We start from the raw sequence: 22500 nt of genomic DNA, 5'->3' as shown, positions 1-22500 counted from the left end.
TGATCAGATGCTCAGTCAGGTTTGTGTGTCACCCTCTCCCTTTCGGCGGTCTGGACTGCCATCTTATCCCTCTCCAGCAATCACTGCAACACAAAACAGCTGTTAGAGATAATTTCCCACAGGTGTCAATCCTTACCATTTTTCTTCTCCTGGCCTCACTCTCCACAGATGTCATTCGGCCATGCCCCCATCACCACATACCCCCATCGTCCGACTCAGGCCGGGGAGCCATCCGGCCTGTCTTTTACCCCCCCCCATTTCTAGAGAGGAAATCCGCCACAGCCATCTGTGCCCCCGGCCTGTGGACCACCTCGAACTTAAAAGGCTGGAGAGCCAGATACCACTGGGTGATCCACACATTGGTATACTTATGCGATGGAGCCACTGGAGTGGGGCATGGTGAAAGTACACCCCAACAGATAGTACTGGAGTGTGAGAACCACCCTCTTGATGGCCAAACACTCCTTCTCTATCGTGCTGTCTCCCTCATTGAGAGTTTGCTACTAATGTACAGCATGGGGCAACCCTCCAACATCCAGGACAGTACCACTCCCAACCCCTGTCCAATTTGTCCGTCTGCAAGATAAAAGGGAGAGTGAAGTCAGGAGAGTGCAATAAAAGTGCCGTTTTAACCCACTTGAATGACCGCTGCCACGGCTCCGTCCTCTGCACGGATCTAGTGCCCATTTTTAGTAAGATCAGTCAGCGGGCTGGTGGCATTCTAATATTTAGGCACAAAGCTGCAATAATAGCAAGCCAGCCCCAGGAAATGTCTCACCTCCTTTTTGGCAGGGTGCAATCGCTGCTGTAATATCAATTTGGGGCCGCACCTGCCCATGACCCAAGTAGAAGCCCAGATACCATATTTCCACCTGCCCAAATGTGCACTTTTTTGGTTTGCCGTAAGTCCCGCCCATCTCAATGACCTCAGGACAGCCCTCAGATTCTGCAGGTGCCGCTGCTTCTCATTACTGGAGATAATGATGTCATCAAGCATTGTAAGCAGTGTGTGGTCTGAGGATTCTGTTCATGAGCTGATGAAACGTAACTGGGGCCCCATACAAACCAAATGGAAGCATCACGAATTGGTGTAATCCAAAGGGTTTGTAAAATGCCTTCTTTTCACAGGACATGGGAGTTTGTTAAATCCAGTGTCGATTAAAAGCGAGCCATGCCTAACCGATGGAGCGGCTCATTAATCCGAGGCATTGGGTGTGCATCAAATTTAGACACCTTCTTATTGACTTCTATAATGCACACAGAAACGGACCGCACCATAGCTCTTCGGAACCAAAACCATCAAGCTGGCCCAGTCACTGTGGGATTCTTCTGTTACCCCCATATCCAGCATGGCCTTTAATTCTTACCAAAGCACTTTTTTTGTCTTTAAGTCCAAGCCTATACAACCTAGAGGGGGTCCGATGTAAAATCTTAAATTGCATAAGGCAATTTGATCTCAAGACCCTTGGATCTCCAGATGCAGACTTGATGTTTTTAGAATCCTACCCCACACCCCCTCCTCCAATACCAAGTTTAAATCTTTCTCCCATAATCTCTTGAGAGAAGTTAAAGCTCCCGTAATCCTCCATCGCGGCTGCTAATGGTTCCAGGGCAAGACAGAACAATATTGGGGAAAGAGGGCAACCCTATCCAGAGTAAAATAATCTGAAATTAATCCATTTGTTTGTATCGGCGCTACCAGGTGTCTATAAAGTAACTTAATCCATCCAATAAAAGTATTCCCAAACCCGTATATTTCCAAAATCTTAGATAATCCCATTCTACCATATCAAACACCTTTTCAGTATCAAGTGAGATGCAGCGACCGGAGTCTGATCATTCGCCACTGATCACATGATACTGATGAAACTCCTGATGTTATCAGAAGAGCCTCAAATAAACCCCACCTGATCTATATGTGTAAGAGATGCATAACTTAATCAGTTAGCCAAACGTTTTTACAATATTTTAATGTCCAGCTGGATCAGAGAAATTGGGCGGTAACTCTTACACTCGCTTGGATCTTTGTCCTGTTTAAGAATCAGACTGATCCGGGCTTGTGTCATGGCTGGCGGAAGTTTTCCATTCTTTAATGATTGGGTACGGACTTGGATATAAAATATATATATATTCTAGAATAAATGTTATGGACTGATGAAGAGAACGTATAGTCTCTACCAGATGGGTTCAGAAGATTTGTGCACATCCTGTGAAGCGTCAGTGTTGCTTTAGGGGGTTTACATACTTTTGCTTCACTATGATCAAGGACTGAATCCATCAATAGATTAAAGTCTCCTCCCAATATTATATCATGAGGGGTGCAACATCCCTTCAAGATCTATAAAGAAGCCCTGATCATCAGCGTTAGGTGCTTAAATATTAGCCAAAATCAACCTTTTCCCCTGAATTTCTGCTAAACAATAACGACTCTAATGTGTCTTTAATCTGTTTGAGACATTTGAATTGTAGATGTTTATTGATCAGTGTAATGACTCCCCTGCTCTTACTCGAGCCAGCACTAAAGAACACATGTCCACCCCAAATCTTCCCAAATTTATCAGTAGAAGAAACACTATATCATATTTATTATGTTTAAGAAAGAAATAATCTTCCTTCTTTTAATGGGGGGCCCCAAACACCACCTTTCACAATTTAGCATTCCACGTGGAGAGAGACACAATCCACTCATATTAACATTTGACATTTTGACATATGAGAAAAAATTATATTGTGTGTTAAAAATAAAATGATAAAAACCACATTCCAACATTAGTGCAACAGTCAAACAAAAAGGCGCCCATCTTGCTCAGAGTCGAATGTATGCTCAGCGAGTCAATTCACTTGGGGGCCATATGAAAATCACCAAATGGGTTACTCACCCCATTGTTTCTATAAAGGACAATGCTTGCCTTGGGCATGTTAATATTTTGCAGCCATCCTTAGCATCTATTCTCAATTTGGCCAGGAACATCAGAGCGAAATCGATCTTCTGTGGATGTTGTTTTGCCGATTACGATTCTCATGGTTTCAGGTTTTTGCCAAATGCACTGCAAATCTGCTTTGGTCACTAGCGGATTAGCAGCTAATTCCCTCCCCGATGACTCCAATAAATCAATCCATTTCTCAACGTCCCCGATTCTTGTAACAAACTCAGAGAATTTCACCTCCATCGCAATAATCAATCAGCATATTACAGCCAGATCTTCCAGGTCCTCTACGACTTTCACAGACATGTTGGACAGTTGATGCTGAATTTCTCCCGTCGCACCGTCCAAACTGAGTCCCTGATCTGCGGCGCTGTCTGAGGCATCAGCTTAAGGGTCTTTTAATGTCTCCAGAGCCCGATGATTTTGAATTCATTGACATGTTGACTTCTTAGAACAGTTATGCAGCAGGGTGTACCGAATCTCACCAGTTTATGACATCAAAATAATACGAAAATAGCAAAGTGTGCAGAGCTCGTCCGACCCTTCGTGACTCCTACTTAACTGTTAATTAACTGCTTGTTATGATTTCTATGCTGATAAATCCACCACTCAGGAAAAATATTGAATCGCTTATTTTGGGCAATTTTGGTGAGGCAAGTGGCTTATTTTGAGCTTGTTTTTATACATTAGAGTACTGTCACTTTAAAAAGAACGTTATTAATGTTTTATTTTGATCTAACCGGTGATCTTTTGGAAAGGAGGGTGCAGAACTTCTGAACCGGAATAGAAAAATAGAGTTTCTGCTCAGATAGAACCAAAATTATGGGTTCAAACATTATGTGTTTAGTCCTTGCACACAAGATATGCATAAAAATAATTTCATCATAACACAGCAGACAACAGATCATCAGTATGTTCATATTGTCTTACAGTAAGTGTGTGTGGACAGAGACATACACGTGAGTTGTGTATTATAGAGTTATATTAGTGTGTGTGTGAGGAATTTAGATATATTGTGTGTGTGTGTGTGTGTGTGTGTGTGTGTGTGTGTGTGTTATAGTATACAGATGGCACCGTCTTTGACCCTGCAGTGTTCAGGCATGTTCTAAAACCCGTCCAGCACTCTGTGTCTAAAACAGGTTCTGTTGCTATGAGCCGTAGAGACAGTGTGTGTGAGTGTGTGTGTGTGAGTGTGTGTGAGTGTGTGTGAGTGTGTGTGCGTGTGTGTGTGAGTGTGTGTGTGTGAGTGTGTGTGTGTGTGTGTGTGTGTGTGTGTGTGTGAGTGTGAGTGTGTGTGTATGTGTGTGTGAGTGTGTGTGAGTGTGTGTGTGTGTGTGAGTGTGTGTGTGTGAGTGTGTGTGAGTGTGTGCTGAAGTAAACAGTGTTCAGCTGTTCAGTTCAGTTGTGTGTCAGTGCTTCATTCCGCACATCTAAATATAACACACGTGTGCTGCGGCGTGAGATACTCGACCGCCTGTTCAACAACATCTAATGATGAACCTCAGGGGTCGTGACCTTCTCCAGTCTGTTACACACACATCAGGGCTCAGAGCACAAATGCCAGCAAAAGGGACAACATGCCCCTGAAATGTCCCATAATTAATAATAATATTAATGTAAGTATTTGACACACATATATATTTATTTCATTTCATTTCATTTCATTTATTTATGTATTCTCTTTTCATGGTAATGCAACACGAAATGCCACAACAGCAATTTAACAAATCCAACAAACACAACAAAAGTACATTCCATGACAAAAAGAACAGGAGTAGGAAGAAGAAAAACAAAATCTTATAAACTCCTACCCCATTCTTATAATACAAAAATGTACAAATTAGATGACCTCACCAACATGACAAAAGATAACAACAACAATTAATAACAAAACAGCCCAGACCAGATAATCTACTTTCAATTTAAACAATTTTCCTTTTTTTTTTTTTTTTTTTATTGATTTTTTTATTATTAATTCTGCTTACACAACACTAAACAAACAAACAAAAACAACAATGATGGAATGATGAGAACGAGACCATTGTTGTTGTAATTTTATCAATGTTCACAATCATCTTTATATAAATTAAGTATCTTCTGTTTATACTTGTATTTAAATTGTAGAATGTTTGAACAACATTTTAGATCATTTTCTAGAAAATTCCATCTTTCACACCAGAAACTGAAACACATATTTGTTTGAGGGTATTTCCAGCAAAAGGGTGTTTAAAGTCTTTATTTCTTCTGCTTATCCCACTATTTACAGTAAAGAGTTTGCAGTCCATGCGGTATCAAGCAGTATTTTGCTTTATGAACAACTAATAAAGTTTGTAAAGTAACCAAATCCTTCAGTTTGAGCAGTCCTGACTCCAGAAACAGTCCTGTAGTATGTTCTCTTGGAGCAACTCCATTAATTATTCTTATGGCTCTTTTATGCAAAATAAATAAGGGCATTAAATTAGTGAAATAAGAATTACCCCATATCTCCAAACAATACATCAAATATGGCAAAATAAAGGAACAATATAGGATTCTCATTGCCTTATAATTTAACATAAACTTTACTCAAAACGTCAATGTTTTTACACATTTGATTTCTTACATAAGCTATATGTGACTTCCATTTAAATTTTTCAATACTCCTAAAAACCTCAATTCTGACACTCTCAATAATTATTCCATTTAAAGTCAAACGAACATTTACAGGGCATTTTTGATTTGTAAACAACATACATTTTGTTTTACTTAAATTTAACGACAGTTTATTTTTATTAAACCATTTCTGAAGTAGAACCAATTCTTGTTCAATAGTTTTCATTAATATTTTGATGTTCTTTCCCGATACAAAAAAATGTGTATCGTCCTCAAAAAGAACAAATCGTAAAATCTTTGATTCATCACAGAGATCCTTAATATATAAAGTAAATAATTTTGGCCCCAGCACAGAGCCTTGAGGGACTCCACACTTAGATTCATGGCCTATATACTCGACATATTGTTGTAACTAATAATCCAGTTTAATACTACACCTCTAATTGCATATGTCTGTAATTTAGATATCAATATACCATGATCAAGAGTGTCGAAGGCCTTTTTAAGGTCAATAAAAACACCAACTGTGTGATTTTTATTCTCCAATTCTGTGGTAATGTCTTCTGTGATTTTCATCAAAGCCACAGCTGTTGAGCGGGTGCTTCGAAACCCAAACTGATTATCATGAATCAAAGAATGTTTTTCAAGAAAATAATCACATTTTTTAACAAAAAGCTTCTCCAGAAAGCAAAGATATCGGCCTATAATTTGTGAGACTATGCCTATCACCAGATTTAAAAAGGGAATCATTTTAGCCACCTTCATTTTATCTGGAAAGAATCCTGTATTAAAAGACAAATTGGTTATATATTTTAATGGTCTACTAATGCAACTTATATTTTCTTTAACAATATACATATCTAAGCCATCACTATCGCATGAATGTTTACTTTTTAATTTAGAGACAATAGAAATAATTTCACTCTCACTAACTTCATCAACAAAAAGAGATTGCATGACTCTGCTTTCACCTGTCCAGCTTTTATTTTCATTATGTAGTGGTATAGTTTTGGCAAGATTTGGACCAACATTGCAGAAAAATGAATTAAATTCATCAGCCATTTTTTCACCACTTATGTCGACGTTCTGTTCATTCATTAAGTATAATGGCTGACAATATTTCATTTCACTGCCCATAACCTCCCTTAAGACTTTCCACATTCTATTGATATTACTTTTATTATCTATTAACAAGTTTATATAATAATCTTTCTTTGCACGTCTCATTATAGCTGTGATGAGGATGATGTATGCTTTATTAAACATTAATTCTGTCTGTTTTCCTCAGAAGTAATGACAGTGTTTGTGTGTTTGTGTGTTTGTGTGTTTGTGTTTCAGAACATCGAGTTGAAAGTGGAGCTCGAGAGTCTAAAACAACAACTGCTCGAGAAAACACTGTACGTACAACTGTCTGTCTCTCTGTCTCTCTCTCACTGTCTGTCTCTCTGTTTCTCTGTCTCTCTCACTGTCTGTCACTGTCTATCTCTCTGTCTCTCACTCACTGTCTGTCTCTCTCTCTCTCACTGTCTCTCACTGTCTGTCTCTCTGTCTCTCTCTCACTCACTGTGTGTCTCTCTGTCTCTCTCGCTTACTGTCTCTCACTGTCTGTCTCTCTGTCTCTCTCTCACTCACTGTGTGTCTCTCTGTCTCTCTCTCTCACTGTCTCTCACTGTCTGTTTCTCTGTCTCTCTCTCACTGTCTGTCTCTCTGTCTCTCTCTCTCTCTCTGTGTGTTGCATGCCGGGAGCGAGTGAACGGAGTTTGGCGTGGGTGAGAGGTGTTGTTGAGTGTTTTTTCCTTAATTTTCTTTTTTTCCTTTTTTTTTTTTTTTTTTTTCTTTCCTCTCTTTCTTGAATTTAGTTTTATTAAGTGGTAGGATTATTTTGGCTGACTTCGGTCAGCGAGTGGGGAAAATGGGGACTAATGCGGGTGATTTCTCGCAACTGACTATCAGACATGGTTGCAAATGTATGCCTGATGCGTCTGTGTCAGTAGAGGATTGCCTGGTGGCCGTGAGTGCTGTAGTCGGCGGCGTAAACATCAGGTCTGCCTCTCGCATGAATAAGGCGATAGTCATTTTGTTGAGTCAAAGCCAAATGGTTAATGATTTAATAGAGAGCGGATTAACAATAAACGAAATGTTTGTGCCCGTTTTGCCTCTGTCGAGCCCATCAAAAAAGATTGTTTTGTCAAACGTACCTCCATTTGTCAAAAATGAGAAGCTAGAGGAAATACTATTGCGATATGGTAAATTAGTGAGTCCCATTAAGATGATCACGCTTGGATGCAAAAATCCCCAACTTAAACATGTAATGTCTTTTCGGCGCCAGGTTTTCATGATTTTGAATTCTCAGAGCGATCCTTTGAACTTGTCGGCGAAACTAACTATCGAAGGGAAGGGTTACACTATTTTTATAAGTTCTGAGTCCATGAAGTGCTTCATTTGTGGCGAATTCGGACACGTTCGACAGACTTGCCCGAATCGTAATAGAAATGGCATTAATGAAGTTTTGGCTGATAATATGGTTGATGCTGGTGGGGCGCGAGGTTCTGACGTTGCGGACGCTGCGCCGTTACTACTTCCACAAGCCGTCGCGGAGTCAGCGCCGAGTGGCTCGCTCGAGGATAATGGGGAAAGATTCCTGTCGGCTAATTCCAGCAATAGTTCCGTGGAGATAGCTCAGGTTGCCCAGGTAGCTGATGTCATACCCGTTGTCACACAGCCAGAGTTGAGTTCGGATCAGGCACATGTAAAAGATGCACATGAGGCCGAATCACTCGAGGATGAACAACAAATACAACCCGAAGTAACGTTAAGTGATATTAAAATAAGTACTGATGAATCGATTGATCAGAGTCAAGGAGATAATGTTTCGCAAGAAGTGGATTTCGATAAAGATGACGAGGAACTATATGATGGGAATGACATGATGGACTTGGAAAATATCTCTGAAGGTAGGACTAAACTTTACTCATTACAGCAGATAAATACCTTCCTTGACCACACAAAGGGGCTTCGCAAGCCCAGTATTGAGTCGTACTTTCCAGATTTGAAACTTTTTCTGATGTCTTGTACTGTAGCTATGCGGAAGGCAACCTTTCATGAGCTCGATAGACCAAAATGGTACCGCCTTAAGAAGATCCTTTGTAATGTAAGAAGTAAGTAAGTAAGTAAGTAAAGTAAGTAAAATTTATTTGTATAGCACTTTTCTCAGATAAAGATCACAAAGTGCTTCACAACAAAACAAAGCATAAGCAGCTCTCATAAGTACATCTCAATCACAAAACAAAATAAAATAAAATATAAGTAAAATAAGCAACACTCAAACACATACACAATAGACCGGCGTCAACCATCCTCCAAACTAATCAAAAGCCTCTTTAAAAAGCAAAGTTTTTAGCTGATTTTAAATTTTTCCACACAATCCAAGCAGCGTATTGAAGGAGGCAAAGCGTTCCACAACCTGGGTGCAACAACTTGGAATGAACGGTCCCCCCTAGTTTTAAAATGTGCAAAGGGGCAACTAATAGTCTCTGACCTGTTGATCTCAGACTACGTGAGGATGTACGCAGCTGTATCAGGTCAGAGATGTATGAGGGTGCCTGTCCTTGTAGGGCTCTAAAAGTTAGGACCAGAATTTTAAAGTGCATTCTGAATAGCACTGGTAACCAATGGAGTGAAGCTAAAACTGGAGTAATATGTGCCCTTTTACTCGTGTGGGTTAAAAGCCTAGCAGCAGAATTTTGGACAGTCTGAAGATGACCAAGATCCTTCTTATTAAGGCAGATAAAAAGACTGTTACAATAGTCCAAGCAAGACGAGATAAAAGCATGAATGATCATCTCTAGCTCGGCTTTTGACACTAAGGCTCTTATCTTCGAAATGTTCCTTAACTGAAAGAAACAGTTTTTAATAAGATGTTTTGAATGTTTCTCCAGAGACATGGCCGTATCAAAAACAACTCCCAAACTCCTGAGACTGGGCTGAACAGACGAACCTAAATCACAAATGTGTTTCTTTATCTGAGGGATGCTCTGCTCAGGGGCAATGATTAAAGTTTCAGTCTTAGCTGAATTCAACATTAAAAAGTTGTCATTTAGCCACTGCTTAATCCTACTCAGACAGTTCATTAAAGATGATAATTTAAATAACTCAGTGGGCTTAAAGGAGCAATATAACTGAATGTCATCTGCATACAGGTGATAAGAGACATCCTGAAACTGGCTTATAATCTGTCCTAAAGGAAGCATATATAGAAGGAAAAGAATCGGTCCCAGGACAGAACCCTGCGGAACACCACTCAATAAACCTGCAGTGTCTGACATGTTCTGATTTATATAAACACTAAAACTTCTACCAGTAAGGTAAGATGAAAACCATTTCAGAGCTGATCCAGATATCCCTAATAGTGCCTGTAGTCTATTAAGCATAATATTGTGGTCAATGGTGTCAAAGGCAGATGTAAGATCCAGCAAAACTAACACTGTATGCTTCCCAGAATCAGCAGACATCAAAATATCGCTTGAAACTTTCACCAGTGCAGTTTCCGTGAGAATGTTTTTTACTGAAAACCTGACTGATATTTATCAAAAATATCATTATTCTCTAAGAAGGTAGTAAGCTGCTCTGCTACCACTTTCTCTAAAATCTTAGCCATAAAAGGAAGTTTAGATATCGGCCTGTAATTCGAGGGTTGCAATAGGTCCAAACTGGGCTTTTTAAGAACAGGTTCAACAATAGCATGTTTAAAAAGTCAGGAACCACCCCAGTTAAAAGTGAAGTATTGATCATTTCTGCAACGCAGGGGCCAATACTATCAAAAACCTGCTTAAACAGCATAGTTGGAAGAACATCACTCTGGCCATAAGATGGCTTCAGTTTATCTAATAGAGTAGAGACATCGAATAGTGACACAATTTTAAAAGAGAAACACGGATAGGAAAGACCGAAGTACAGGCCTTGTGTACAGGCGGGGTAAAATAGTAACTCTGATATCCTTAATTTTCTCAACAAAGAAGTTAAGAAATACATTGCTATTTGACAAAGAGAGCACCGCAATTGGAGAAACAGATGGAGAAACAATAGAATTAATAGTGTCAAATAAAAATTTAGGGTTTTTCTTGTTAGAAGATATTAGCTGAGAGAAGTAGTTGGTTCTAGCATTCGTCAGACATTCATTTAGAGAAGTGGTTAATTCCCTAAGATAGAGCCTGTAAACTTCAAGTTTAGTTGTTTTCCATAAACGTTCTATTTTCCGTATACTGAATTTACCAGGCAAAAAGTGATATGGCTAGCATGCAATTTTTTGGGTATTTTTCTTTTTTTCTCTTTATGGCATCCATGAGAATTGGCACTTTAAATATTAATGGGTGTCGAGATGCTGTTAAAAGGTTTAGTCTTTTTGACTATATTATGATAAAGACGGCTGGTATAGTTTTTCTTCAGGAAACTCATACAGATCCAAATAATCAAGTACAATGGCAGAGTGAATGGAAGGGGCAGGCTATATTAAGTCATGGTTCTAGTGTTAGCGCAGGGGTTGCAATTCTCTTTGGGCCAGAGTATAAGGAGCATCCTGTGAGTGTTTTTGAATTGGTTCCTGGTCGAATGTTGCGTGTTGATATAACGGTTCATGGACTCAATTTTTCGCTATTTAATGTGTACGCTCCAAACATTGGTTCAGAGCGAATTTTCTTCTTTAAAAAATTGAAAACTGCGTTAAGTGATGTTTTGCAGGATAGAATGGTTGTTCTGGCTGGGGATTTTAATTGTACTATAAATCATACCTTAGATAGGAACCATGAAGAACCACATAAGCAGTCGTCAGAAGAATTTAAAACTGTGTTAACTTATCATTGTCTTGTAGATGTTTGGAGAGAAGCTTTCCCTCAGAACAAACAATATACCTGGTTGAACGTAAACTCTAATATGATATCTGGAGCCAGACTTGATAGAATTTATGTACAGAAAAGTGTTAGGGGTAGTTTTTTTAAGAGTTGTATTATGCCCACTGCTTTATCGGATCACCAGTACATGTCTGTTGAAGTTTCTACTGCACAGAGCACTTTTAAGCACTCGCTTTGGAAGTTTAATAGTAGACTTTTGCAAGATCACAACTTTGTGCACTCCTTCACCTTTTTTGGGAGACGTGAGAGAGAGTAAAATGCTATATAAGTCCCTAAGCCAATGGTGGGATATTGGCAAAACACAAATTAAACTTTTTTGTCAGAACTATATTGCCTATAATAAAAGTATCCTGGAAAGTACATTGAAACAGCTTGAACAAGACATCCTTTACACTGATGATAAAGCGGATGGTGTGGACACTGCTGAAATCCTCGTATGGAATACATTTCTCTTACGGAATCTTTTAGAAGAAAGGGCCCAAGAGACACTTGTACGAGCAAGGTTTACCACCTTTAACAATATGGACGCTTCGACATCATCCTTTTTTAGTCTGGAGAAGAAGACTGTAAATAGGAAGATTTTATGTCATTTGAAACTTCCAGGAGGAGGAAAAGTGACTGATGATCCTGGAATCACGTCACATGCTTTATCTTTTTATGAAGAGCTTTACAAGGCTGAACCCTGTGATGATGAAATGGCTGACATTCTTCTTCAAGATTTACCTCAAGTTACGGAAGAGGAGAAATCTAGACTTGATCTACCTTTGACTTTTGCTGAACTGACTGTAGCTGTTCAGGAACTCTCTTCTGGCAAAGTTCCAGGATTGGATGGGTTGAATGCTGAATTTTACAAACAGTTTTGGTCGGTGATCGGAAAGGACCTGTTTTCTGTCTTCTTGGAGTGTCTGGAAAGAGGCACATTACCTGTGAGCCTTCGGAGGGCCGTGATTACTTTACTACCCAAGAAGGGTGATCTTGGAGACATTAAAAATTGGCTAGAGTTGACTATAAAATATTTTCCAAAGCTTTGACTAATAGACTCAAACTCTGTATATCTTCAGTGATTCATTTAGATCAAGCTTATTGTATTCCGAATCGATCTATTTTTGATAATCTTTTTTTGGTTCGAGACTTGATTTCCTTTGCTAAAGTGCATAAACTCGATGTAGGTTTGGTTTCTTTGGACCAAGAGAAAGCCTTTGATCGAGTTGATCATGGCTTTCTTTTTAAATGTTTTAATGCTTTTGGTTTTGGTTCATCATTTATTTCTTATGTTAAGCTCCTGTACACGGATGTATAGCATACTAAAGGTAAATGGCACCCTTTTAAGACCATTTTTAGTTGGCAGAGGTATACGACAAGGGTGTGGCCTCTCAGGTATTTTATATGCTATTGTTATTGAACCACTCTCGGCAGTTCTGAGACGTCAATTAAGTGGGATTTCTACAGTGTGTCCTTATAGTACAGATTTGGTAACGGCTAGATTAAGTGCATATGCTGATGACGTTACAGTGGTAATAAGGTCAGATGAGGATGTTAAGAATTTGGTAGCATCTCTGGATGTATATCAAAGAGCATCTTCCTCAAGAATAAATTGGCAAAAGAGTGCATCCTTTTTTCTGGGCAAATGGGAGAACAGAGGCCCGCCAGTACTTCCTCAGCTCTGCTCTTGGAGCTTGGAAGGGTTCAAAGTGCTTGGGGTTTTTATGGGGCTAGATCAATATATGGAGAATAATTGGGAAGGTATATTTGATAAAGTGTCTGGCCGTCTACAAAGGTGGAGGTGGATTCTCCCTAATTTGTCATATAGGGGTAGAGTACTTATAATTAATAACTTAGCTGCATCTATGTTGTGGCATCGTTTAAATGTACTTGATCCACCAAAATTAATTTTGCAACGTTTGCAGAAGATTTTTGTAGATTTTTTTTGGGACGGTCATCATTGGCTTCCCCCTGCAGTTCTTTACTTGCCAGTTACTGAAGGAGGTCAAGGGTTAATTGATGTGACCGCTAAAGTTAAAGCCATGAGGTTAAAAGTTGCTCAGACATTGCTTTATTCTAAAGGGCATACACCATCATGGGTGTCATTTGTAGTGGTGGTGGCGTAGTGGCTAAAGCACAGGGCTGTTAATCAGAAGGTCACAGGTTCTAACCCCACGGCCACCACCATTGTGTGCTTGAGTAAGACACTTAACTCCAGGTTGTTCCGGGGGGATTGTCCCTGTAATAATTGCACTGTAAGTCGCTTTGTATAAAAGCGTCTGCCAAATGCATAAATGTAAATGTAAAATTTGGCCTGGCTTTGCTCAGAACTTTTGGCAGCTTTTCCCTTGATAAACAATTGTTTTTGATGTCTTCGTATAGTCGAAACGTTATAGGCCTATCTGATGTAAGATTCTGTGCGTCAGTTTTAAATTCCTGGACTGTTTTTAAGGAATGTGGATGAGAAAATGACCATTTTGGCCTGAATGAGCCACTGTTTTATAACTCCTTTCTTAGTGGCAATGTTTGCATGTCTAATATCATTGTTAAAACATTTATAGATAAGGGTTTGACCACAGTTGCACATCTGATTGATATTGCTTCCAGAAAATGGAGACCAGCAGTCGAAATTTGTGAACAGGTGGGATTCAGGTCTGTGAGGATGGTGGAACTTTTCATAAACAGTCTGAAAGCTGATTTTCCCTCCCAATTCCTCCATTTTGTAAATTGTTTCCTGTCTGGTGATTCGATGCAATGTTCTTTCCCTAAGTTACTTGTGTCTCCAAGGGTTTGCACAGAGGATGACCAAGAGGGGAAGTTATTGAAATTTAAGGGGCTGCAGGAGCTTGATTTTCAAGCTGTTGGAAAAAGAGAGTTTTATCAGATATGTGTAAAGACTGACTATTTTGGGAATATTAGTCAGAGATGTGATACAAAATGGAGAGAGTATCTTATGGACTCTGATGATCTTGCCCCCTCTTGGAGACTGTTGTATAAAGGTCCCCTTCCAAAACGATCTGGGGATTTACCGTGGAGAATATTGCACTGTGTGTTACCTACAAATAGTTTTGTTTCTAAGTGTAATATGGCGGTTTTACCTTTCTGCAATTTTTGTACTAAACCAGAGACTGTGTTCCATGTTTCTGTTGAATGTCCTAGGCTAGTATCTCTGTTTACCTTATTGGAAAGAATACTTGGAAGCCTAGGTTTTTATTTTAACAAGACATTCTTTATTTATGGATGTAAGTATTCAAAAACACACAGAGAACAGTGTACCTTGGCAAATTTTGCATTTGGGCAAGCTAAACTAGCCATTTGGAAGACTTGCAGAATGGCTGCTGAGGGGAGAAATATGAGCGCGCTGAAAATGTTTACTGCCTTGGTTGAATCCAGAATCAGACTGGAACATAAATTCTATCAAATCACAAAAAACGTATTTGAATTTGAGTCTAAATGGTGTGTGAATGGTGCTTTATTGTCAGTATGTGAAGATGAAACTATAGTGTTTAATTGGTGATGTTTAATGCTTATTTTCAATTCTATTTTCTTATTTTCTATATTTTTATTTTAATTATTTTTTTCTTTTTTGTATGTTGTAGCAGTACATCTACAGGGGTGAAATACATTGTATTTTAGCGTTTTAGTACATGTTTTAATAAAGAGTTGTAAAAGTCAAAGTGAAAGTCTCTCACTGTCTGTCTCTCTGTCTCTCTCTCTCACTGTCTGTCTCTCTGTCTCTCTCTCTCACTCACTGTCTGTCTCTCTGTCTCTCTCTCTCTCACTGTCTGTCTCTCTGTCTCTCTCTCAAATTCAAATTCAAATTCAAATGAGCTTTATTGGCATGACAAATTGTACACTGTATTGCCAAAGCATTTATATGAGCATGAAAAATAACAGTAGAACAAATTCTGTATTGAACAAGTGTGGGAAAAAAAAAATATATATATATATAATAATAATTAACAGTGTATATGAGTGAGTGTGAGTGAGCATGTGTGTGTAGTGTGTGTGTGTGTGTAGTGTGTAGTGTGTGTGCGTGTGTATTTGTATGTGTGTGTGTGTGTGTGTGTGTGTGTGTGTGTGTGTGTGTGTGTGTGTGTGTGTGTAAATGGGCGCATCACTGTTTGGTCGACTCTTCCCTCTGTTTGTGGCAGGAGTTGATGTATTTTGCTGCTAGTGAAATGCAGTCTCTTTGTTCACCAAGTAAATATTGAGCTTGTGCATCATTCTTATTGAAGTTGGGACAAATCATTTCAAATTTGGGAAAGAAGTGTTTTCGAATGTTATTATAATTAGGGCAGGTGGTTAAGAAGTGCAGCTCTGTTTCTATTTGTCCTTGGTTACAGTACGGGCATAACCTGCCCTCTCTGGGCATCAGCTCTGCCTGTATCTGCCCTTCTCTATCATCAGTGCTGTCTGTCTGTCTGTATCTGCCCTTCTCTATCATCAGTGCTGTCTGTCTGTCTGTATCTGCCCTTCTCTATCATCAGTGCTGTCTGTCTGTCTGTATCTGCCCTTCTCTATCATCAGTGCTGTCTGTCTGTCTGTATCTGCCCTTCTCTATCATCAGTGCTGTCTGTCTGTCTGTATCTGCCCTTCTCTATCATCAGTGCTGTCTGTCTGTCTGTATCTGCCCTTCTCTATCATCAGTGCTGTCTGTCTGTCTGTATCTGCCCTTCTCTATCATCAGTGCTGTCTGTCTGTCTGTATCTGCCCTTCTCTATCATCAGTGCTGTCTGTCTGTCTGTATCTGCCCTCTATCATCAGTGCTGTCGTCTGCATCTGCCCTCTCTATCATCAGTGCTGTCTGTCTGTCTGTATCTGCCCCTCTCTATCATCAGTGCTGTCTGTCTGCCTGTATCTGCCCTTCTCTATCATCAGTGCTGTCTGTCTGTCTGTATCTGCCCTTCTCTATCATCAGTGCTGTCTGTCTGTCTGTCTGTCTCTGTATCTGCCCTTCTCTATCATCAGTGCTGTCTGTCTGTCTGTATCTGCCCTTCTGTATCATCAGTGCTGTCTGTCTGTCTGTATCTGCCCTACTCTATCTGTCTGTCTGTCTGTATCTGCCCTTCTCTATCATGAGTGCTGTCTGTCTGCCTGTATCTGCCCTTCTCTATCATGAATGCTGTCTGTCTGCCTGTATCTGCCCTTCTCTATCATCAGTGCTGTCTGTCTGCCTGTATCTGCCCTTCTCTATCATCAGTGCTGTCTGTCTGCCTGTATCTGCCCTTCTCTATCATCAGTGCTGTCTGTCTGCCTGTATCTGCCCTTCTCTATCATCAGTGCTGTCTGTCTGCCTGTATCTGCCCTTCTCTATCATGAGTGCTGTCTGTCTGCCTGTATCTGCCCTTCTCTATCGTCAGTGCTGTCTGTCTGCCTGTATCTGCCCTTCTCTATCATCAGGCTGTGGTCGCTCAGTCTGTCTGTCTGTCTGTCTGTCTGTCTGTATCTGCCCTTCTCTATCATCAGTGCTGTCTGTCTGTCTGTCTGTCTGTATCTGCCCTTCTCTATCATCAGGCTGTGGTCGCTCAGTCTGTCTGTCTGTCTGTCTGTCTGTATCTGCCCTTCTCTATCATCAGGCTGTGGTCGCTCAGTCTGTCTGTCTGTCTGTCTGTCTGTCTGTATCTGCCCTTCTCTATCATCAGGCTGTGGTCGCTCAGTCTGTCTGTCTGTCTGTCTGTCTGTCTGTATCTGCCCTTCTCTATCATCAGGCTGTGGTCGCTCAGTCTGTCTGTCTGTCTGTCTGTCTGTCTGTATCTGCCCTTCTCTATCATCAGGCTGTGGTCGCTCAGTCTGTCTGTCTGTCTGTCTGTCTGTATCTGCCCTTCTCTATCATCAGGCTGTGGTCGCTCAGTCTGTCTGTCTGTCTGTCTGTCTGTATCTGCCCTTCTCTATCATCAGGCTGTGGTCGCTCAGTCTGTCTGTCTGTCTGTCTGTCTGTATCTGCCCTTCTCTATCATCAGGCTGTGGTCGCTCAGTCTGTCTGTCTGTCTGTCTGTCTGTATCTGCCCTTCTCTATCATCAGGCTGTGGTCGCTCAGTCTGTCTGTCTGTCTGTCTGTCTGTATCTGCCCTTCTCTATCATCAGGCTGTGGTCGCTCAGTCTGTCTGTCTGTCTGTCTGTCTGTATCTGCCCTTCTCTATCATCAGGCTGTGGTCGCTCAGTCTGTCTGTCTGTCTGTCTGTCTGTATCTGCCCTTCTCTATCATCAGGCTGTGGTCGCTCAGTCTGTCTGTCTGTCTGTCTGTCTGTATCTGCCCTTCTCTATCATCAGGCTGTGGTCGCTCAGTCTGTCTGTCTGTCTGTCTGTCTGTATCTGCCCTTCTCTATCATCAGGCTGTGGTCGCTCAGTCTGTCTGTCTGTCTGTCTGTCTGTCTGTATCTGCCCTTCTCTATCATCAGGCTGTGGTCGCTCAGTCTGTCTGTCTGTCTGTCTGTCTGTCTGTATCTGCCCTTCTCTATCATCAGGCTGTGGTCGCTCAGTCTGTCTGTCTGTCTGTCTGTCTGTATCTGCCCTTCTCTATCATCAGGCTGTGGTCAGCTCAGTCTGTCTGTCTGTCTGTCTGTCTGTATCTGCCCTTCTCTATCATCAGGCTGTGGTCGCTCAGTCTGTCTGTCTGTCTGTCTGTCTGTATCTGCCCTTCTCTATCATCAGGCTGTGGTCGCTCAGTCTGTCTGTCTGTCTGTCTGTCTGTATCTGCCCTTCTCTATCATCAGGCTGTGGTCGCTCAGTCTGTCTGTCTGTCTGTCTGTCTGTATCTGCCCTTCTCTATCATCAGGCTGTGGTCGCTCAGTCTGTCTGTCTGTCTGTCTGTCTGTATCTGCCCTTCTCTATCATCAGGCTGTGGTCGCTCAGTCTGTCTGTCTGTCTGTCTGTCTGTATCTGCCCTTCTCTATCATCAGGCTGTGGTCGCTCAGTCTGTCTGTCTGTCTGTCTGTCTGTATCTGCCCTTCTCTATCATCAGGCTGTGGTCGCTCAGTCTGTCTGTCTGTCTGTCTGTCTGTATCTGCCCTTCTCTATCATCAGGCTGTGGTCGCTCAGTCTGTCTGTCTGTCTGTCTGTCTGTATCTGCCCTTCTCTATCATCAGGCTGTGGTCGCTCAGTCTGTCTGTCTGTCTGTCTGTCTGTATCTGCCCTTCTCTATCATCAGGCTGTGGTCGCTCAGTCTGTCTGTCTGTCTGTCTGTCTGTATCTGCCCTTCTCTATCATCAGGCTGTGGTCGCTCAGTCTGTCTGTCTGTCTGTCTGTCTGTATCTGCCCTTCTCTATCATCAGGCTGTGGTCGCTCAGTCTGTCTGTCTGTCTGTCTGTCTGTATCTGCCCTTCTCTATCATCAGGCTGTGGTCGCTCAGTCTGTCTGTCTGTCTGTCTGTCTGTATCTGCCCTTCTCTATCATCAGGCTGTGGTCGCTCAGTCTGTCTGTCTGTCTGTCTGTCTGTATCTGCCCTTCTCTATCATCAGGCTGTGGTCGCTCAGTCTGTCTGTCTGTCTGTCTGTCTGTATCTGCCCTTCTCTATCATCAGGCTGTGGTCGCTCAGTCTGTCTGTCTGTCTGTCTGTCTGTCTGTATCTGCCCTTCTCTATCATCAGGCTGTGGTCGCTCAGTCTGTCTGTCTGTCTGTCTGTCTGTCTGTATCTGCCCTTCTCTATCATCAGGCTGTGGTCGCTCAGTCTGTCTGTCTGTCTGTCTGTCTGTATCTGCCCTTCTCTATCATCAGGCTGTGGTCGCTCAGTCTGTCTGTCTGTCTGTCTGTCTGTCTGTATCTGCCCTTCTCTATCATCAGGCTGTGGTCGCTCAGTCTGTCTGTCTGTCTGTCTGTCTGTATCTGCCCTTCTCTATCATCAGGCTGTGGTCGCTCAGTCTGTCTGTCTGTCTGTCTGTCTGTCTGTATCTGCCCTTCTCTATCATCAGGCTGTGGTCGCTCAGTCTGTCTGTCAGTCTGTCTGTCTGTATCTGCCCTTCTCTATCATCAGGCTGTGGTCGCTCAGTCTGTCTCTCATCATGTGTTTCCTCAGTTTGTGTCTCTGACTGTACTCAGGTATTCTGCTGTTGTGTAATCTCTGTTTAGGGTCAAATAACATTGTAGTTTACTTTGTTTTTGTGTTGTTTCATTCCAATAAGTTCGGTACTTTTCTTTTTGTGTGTTGATCATGTGGTTGGGCCGGATTGTGTGGATGAGGGTGTCCGTGTCCTGAGGCTGATTATTGTTAGTCTGTGTGTGGAGCCTCAGGACCAGCTGGATGATGGGACTCTTCTCAGCGTTCATTTCATGGTTTTTAAGGGCTTTAAAATGATAAGAGTTGGGGTCACTCAGTTTTAGATGTTTCCAAAATTTGATGGCTCGTTTCTCAATGTGGATTAGTAGAGGGTATTGGCCTAATTCTGCCCTGCATGCATTATTAGTTGTGTTCCTCTGTACTCTCAGGACACTCTTACAGAACTCTGTATGCAGGGCTTCAATCCCATTTCTGTCCCATTTGTCAAATTGGTGATTTAGGAGAGGACCCCAAACTTCACTGCCATATAGTGCAACGGGTTCAATGACTGACTGGAATATTTTGAGCCAGATTCTGATTGGTATTTCAAATTGGATAGATTTTTTGATGGCGTAGAAGAACCTTCTTGCTTTCGCTTTCAGTTCATTCATGGCCAAGTTGAGGTTTCCGTTTGCACTGAATTTCAGCCCGAGGTATGTGTAGTTTGTAGTATGATCAATTTTGGTCGTTATTGGCATGACAAAAAAATACATTTTGTATTGCCAAAGCATCAAAACAACATAGAAAATGATTTAGAACATTTAGTACACAAAATAATAATACTGATAGCATAAAACAATAATAATAAAATAAACAAAGATTAATAAATAAAATAAAAAGGATTTAGAAATCTATATAAAAAACACAAAGGAACACTGAACTTGGAATTGAACATTATATACATGTGTGTAGGTCTGATGCAGTGTGTTCGGCTGTGAGTGAGTGTGTGTTCGGCTGTGAGTGAGTGTGTGTTCGGCTGTGAGTGAGTGTGTGTTGGGCTGTGAGTGAGTGTGTGTTCGGCTGTGAGTGAGTGTGTGTTCGGCTGTGAGTGAGTGTGTGTTGGGCTGTGAGTGAGTGTGTGTTGGGCTGTGAGTGAGTGTGTGTTCGGCTGTGAGTGAGTGTGTGTTGGGCTGTGAGTGAGTGTGTGTTGGGCTGTGAGTGAGTGTGTGTTCGGCTGTGAGTGAGTGTGTGTTGGGCTGTGAGTGAGTGTGTGTTGGGCTGTGAGTGAGTGTGTGTTGGGCTGTGAGTGAGTGTGTGTTCGGCTGTGAGTGAGTGTGTGTTGGGCTGTGAGTGAGTGTGTGTTCGGCTGTGAGTGAGTGTGTGTTCGGCTGTGAGTGAGTGTGTGTTGGGCTGTGAGTGAGTGTGTGTTGGGCTGTGAGTGAGTGTGTGTTCGGCTGTGAGTGAGTGTGTGTTGGGCTGTGAGTGAGTGTGTGTTCGGCTGTGAGTGAGTGTGTGTTGGGCTGTGAGTGAGTGTGTGTTGGGCTGTGAGTGAGTGTGTGTTGGGCTGAGTGAGTGTGTGTTGGGCTGTGAGTGTGTGTGTGTTGGGCTGTGAGTGAGTGTGTGTTCGGCTGTGAGTGAGTGTGTGTTCGGATGTGAGTGAGTGTGTGTTCGGCTGTGAGTAAGTGTGTGTAGGTCTGATGCAGTGTGTTCGGCTGTGAGTGAGTGTGTGTTCGGCTGTGAGTTTTTGGGTTGGATTACAGGTGTTAAATTGGGGAAATATTTGATTAATTTTGGGGTAATAGTGGTCTCTGATGCGTTTATATTTTGGGCATTCTGTGAGGAAGTGCAGCTCGGTCTCCGTCACTCCCAGGATGCAGTGCGAGCAGAGCCTGTCCTCACGGGAGAGCCAGGTCTGTCTCGCGCCGCCCGTCTCCACGGCCAGACTGTGCTCGCTGAGTCTGTACATCGTCAGGGTTTTCCTGAGGTTCACATCACTCACTGTGCTCAGGTAGTTCGCAACAGTGTACTCTCGATTTAGTGCCGAATAACATTCCAGTTTGTGTTGGTTTTGAATGGTGTTTGTCCAATGGGTGATGTACTTGTCTTGTTCTGTGTTGTGTGCGAGTGTGTGTGTGTGTGAGTGTGAAGTGTGTGTGTGTGCTGAGTGTGTGCGTGAGTGTGATGTGTGTGTGAGTGTGTGTGTGTGTGTGTGTGTGAGTGTGTGTGTGTGTGTGTGTGTGTGTGTGTGAGTGTGTGTGTGTGTGTGTGTGTGTATGTATGTGTGTGTGTGTGTGTGTGTGTGTGTGTGTGTGTGTGTGTGTGTGTGAGTGAGCGTGTATTTATCACTTTGTGGGGACCAAATGTCCCCATAAGGATAGTAAAACCCGAAATGTTTGACCTTGTGGGGACATTTTGTCGGTCCCCATGAGGAAAACAGCTTATAAATCATACTAAATTATGTTTTTTGAAAATGTAAAAATGCAGAAAGTTTTCTGTGAGGGTTAGGTTTAGGGGTAGGGTTAGGTTTAGGGGATAGAATATAAAGTTTGTACAGTATAAAAACCATTATGTCTATGGAAAGTCCCCATAAAACATGGAAACACAACTGAGTGTGTGTGTGTGTGTGTGTGTGTGTGTGTGTGTGTGTGAGTGTGTGTGAATGTGTGTGTGAGTGTGTGTGTGTGTGTGTGTGTGTGAGTGTGTGTGAATGTGTGTGTGTGTGTGTGTGTGTGTGTGTGTGAGTGTGTGTGTGCTGAGGTGTGCTGATCTCTGCAGGAGTGAGGTCAGTCAGTCTCAGCACCAGCTGGCACAGGGGACTCCTCGCCCCGCTCAGCTCTTGGTGTTTTAGGGCTTTATAATGGTGTGTGTTGGGGTCGCTTGTTTTTAGGTGTTTCCAGAATTTGATGGCTCTTTTTTGGATGTTTAGAAGGAGAGGGTATTGGCCTAATTCTGCCCTGCATCCGTTGTTTGGTGTTTTTCTTTGGACTTTGAGAATTCGTTTACAGAAATCTAAATGTAGAGTTTCAATCGGATGTTTTTCCCAATTTGAAAAATCAAATTTGATAGGTGGACCCCACACTTCACTGCCATATAAAACAATTGGTTCAATTATTGATTT

At 41.8% G+C, this 22500-nt stretch overlaps 1 protein-coding gene across 2 annotated transcripts in view; it reads left to right on the top strand.

Annotated features, from left to right (window-relative positions):
* LOC127645810 (myomegalin-like) overlaps positions 1 to 22500 on the top strand; it is a 106717-nt gene that overhangs the window by 44871 nt on the left and 39346 nt on the right. For both annotated transcript variants that reach the window (XM_052129488.1, XM_052129487.1), the window contains exon 5: positions 6858 to 6916. In XM_052129488.1, the coding sequence (XP_051985448.1) occupies positions 6858 to 6916 (59 nt within the window). The remainder of the gene's footprint in view (positions 1 to 6857; positions 6917 to 22500) is intronic.

This window comes from Xyrauchen texanus, chromosome 6 (genome assembly GCF_025860055.1).
Source record: "Xyrauchen texanus isolate HMW12.3.18 chromosome 6, RBS_HiC_50CHRs, whole genome shotgun sequence".
In the NCBI taxonomy this organism is placed as follows: domain Eukaryota; kingdom Metazoa; phylum Chordata; class Actinopteri; order Cypriniformes; family Catostomidae; genus Xyrauchen; species Xyrauchen texanus.
Note: the sequence above shows the minus strand (reverse complement) of the source record. Positions and strands in the feature narration are given on the sequence as shown.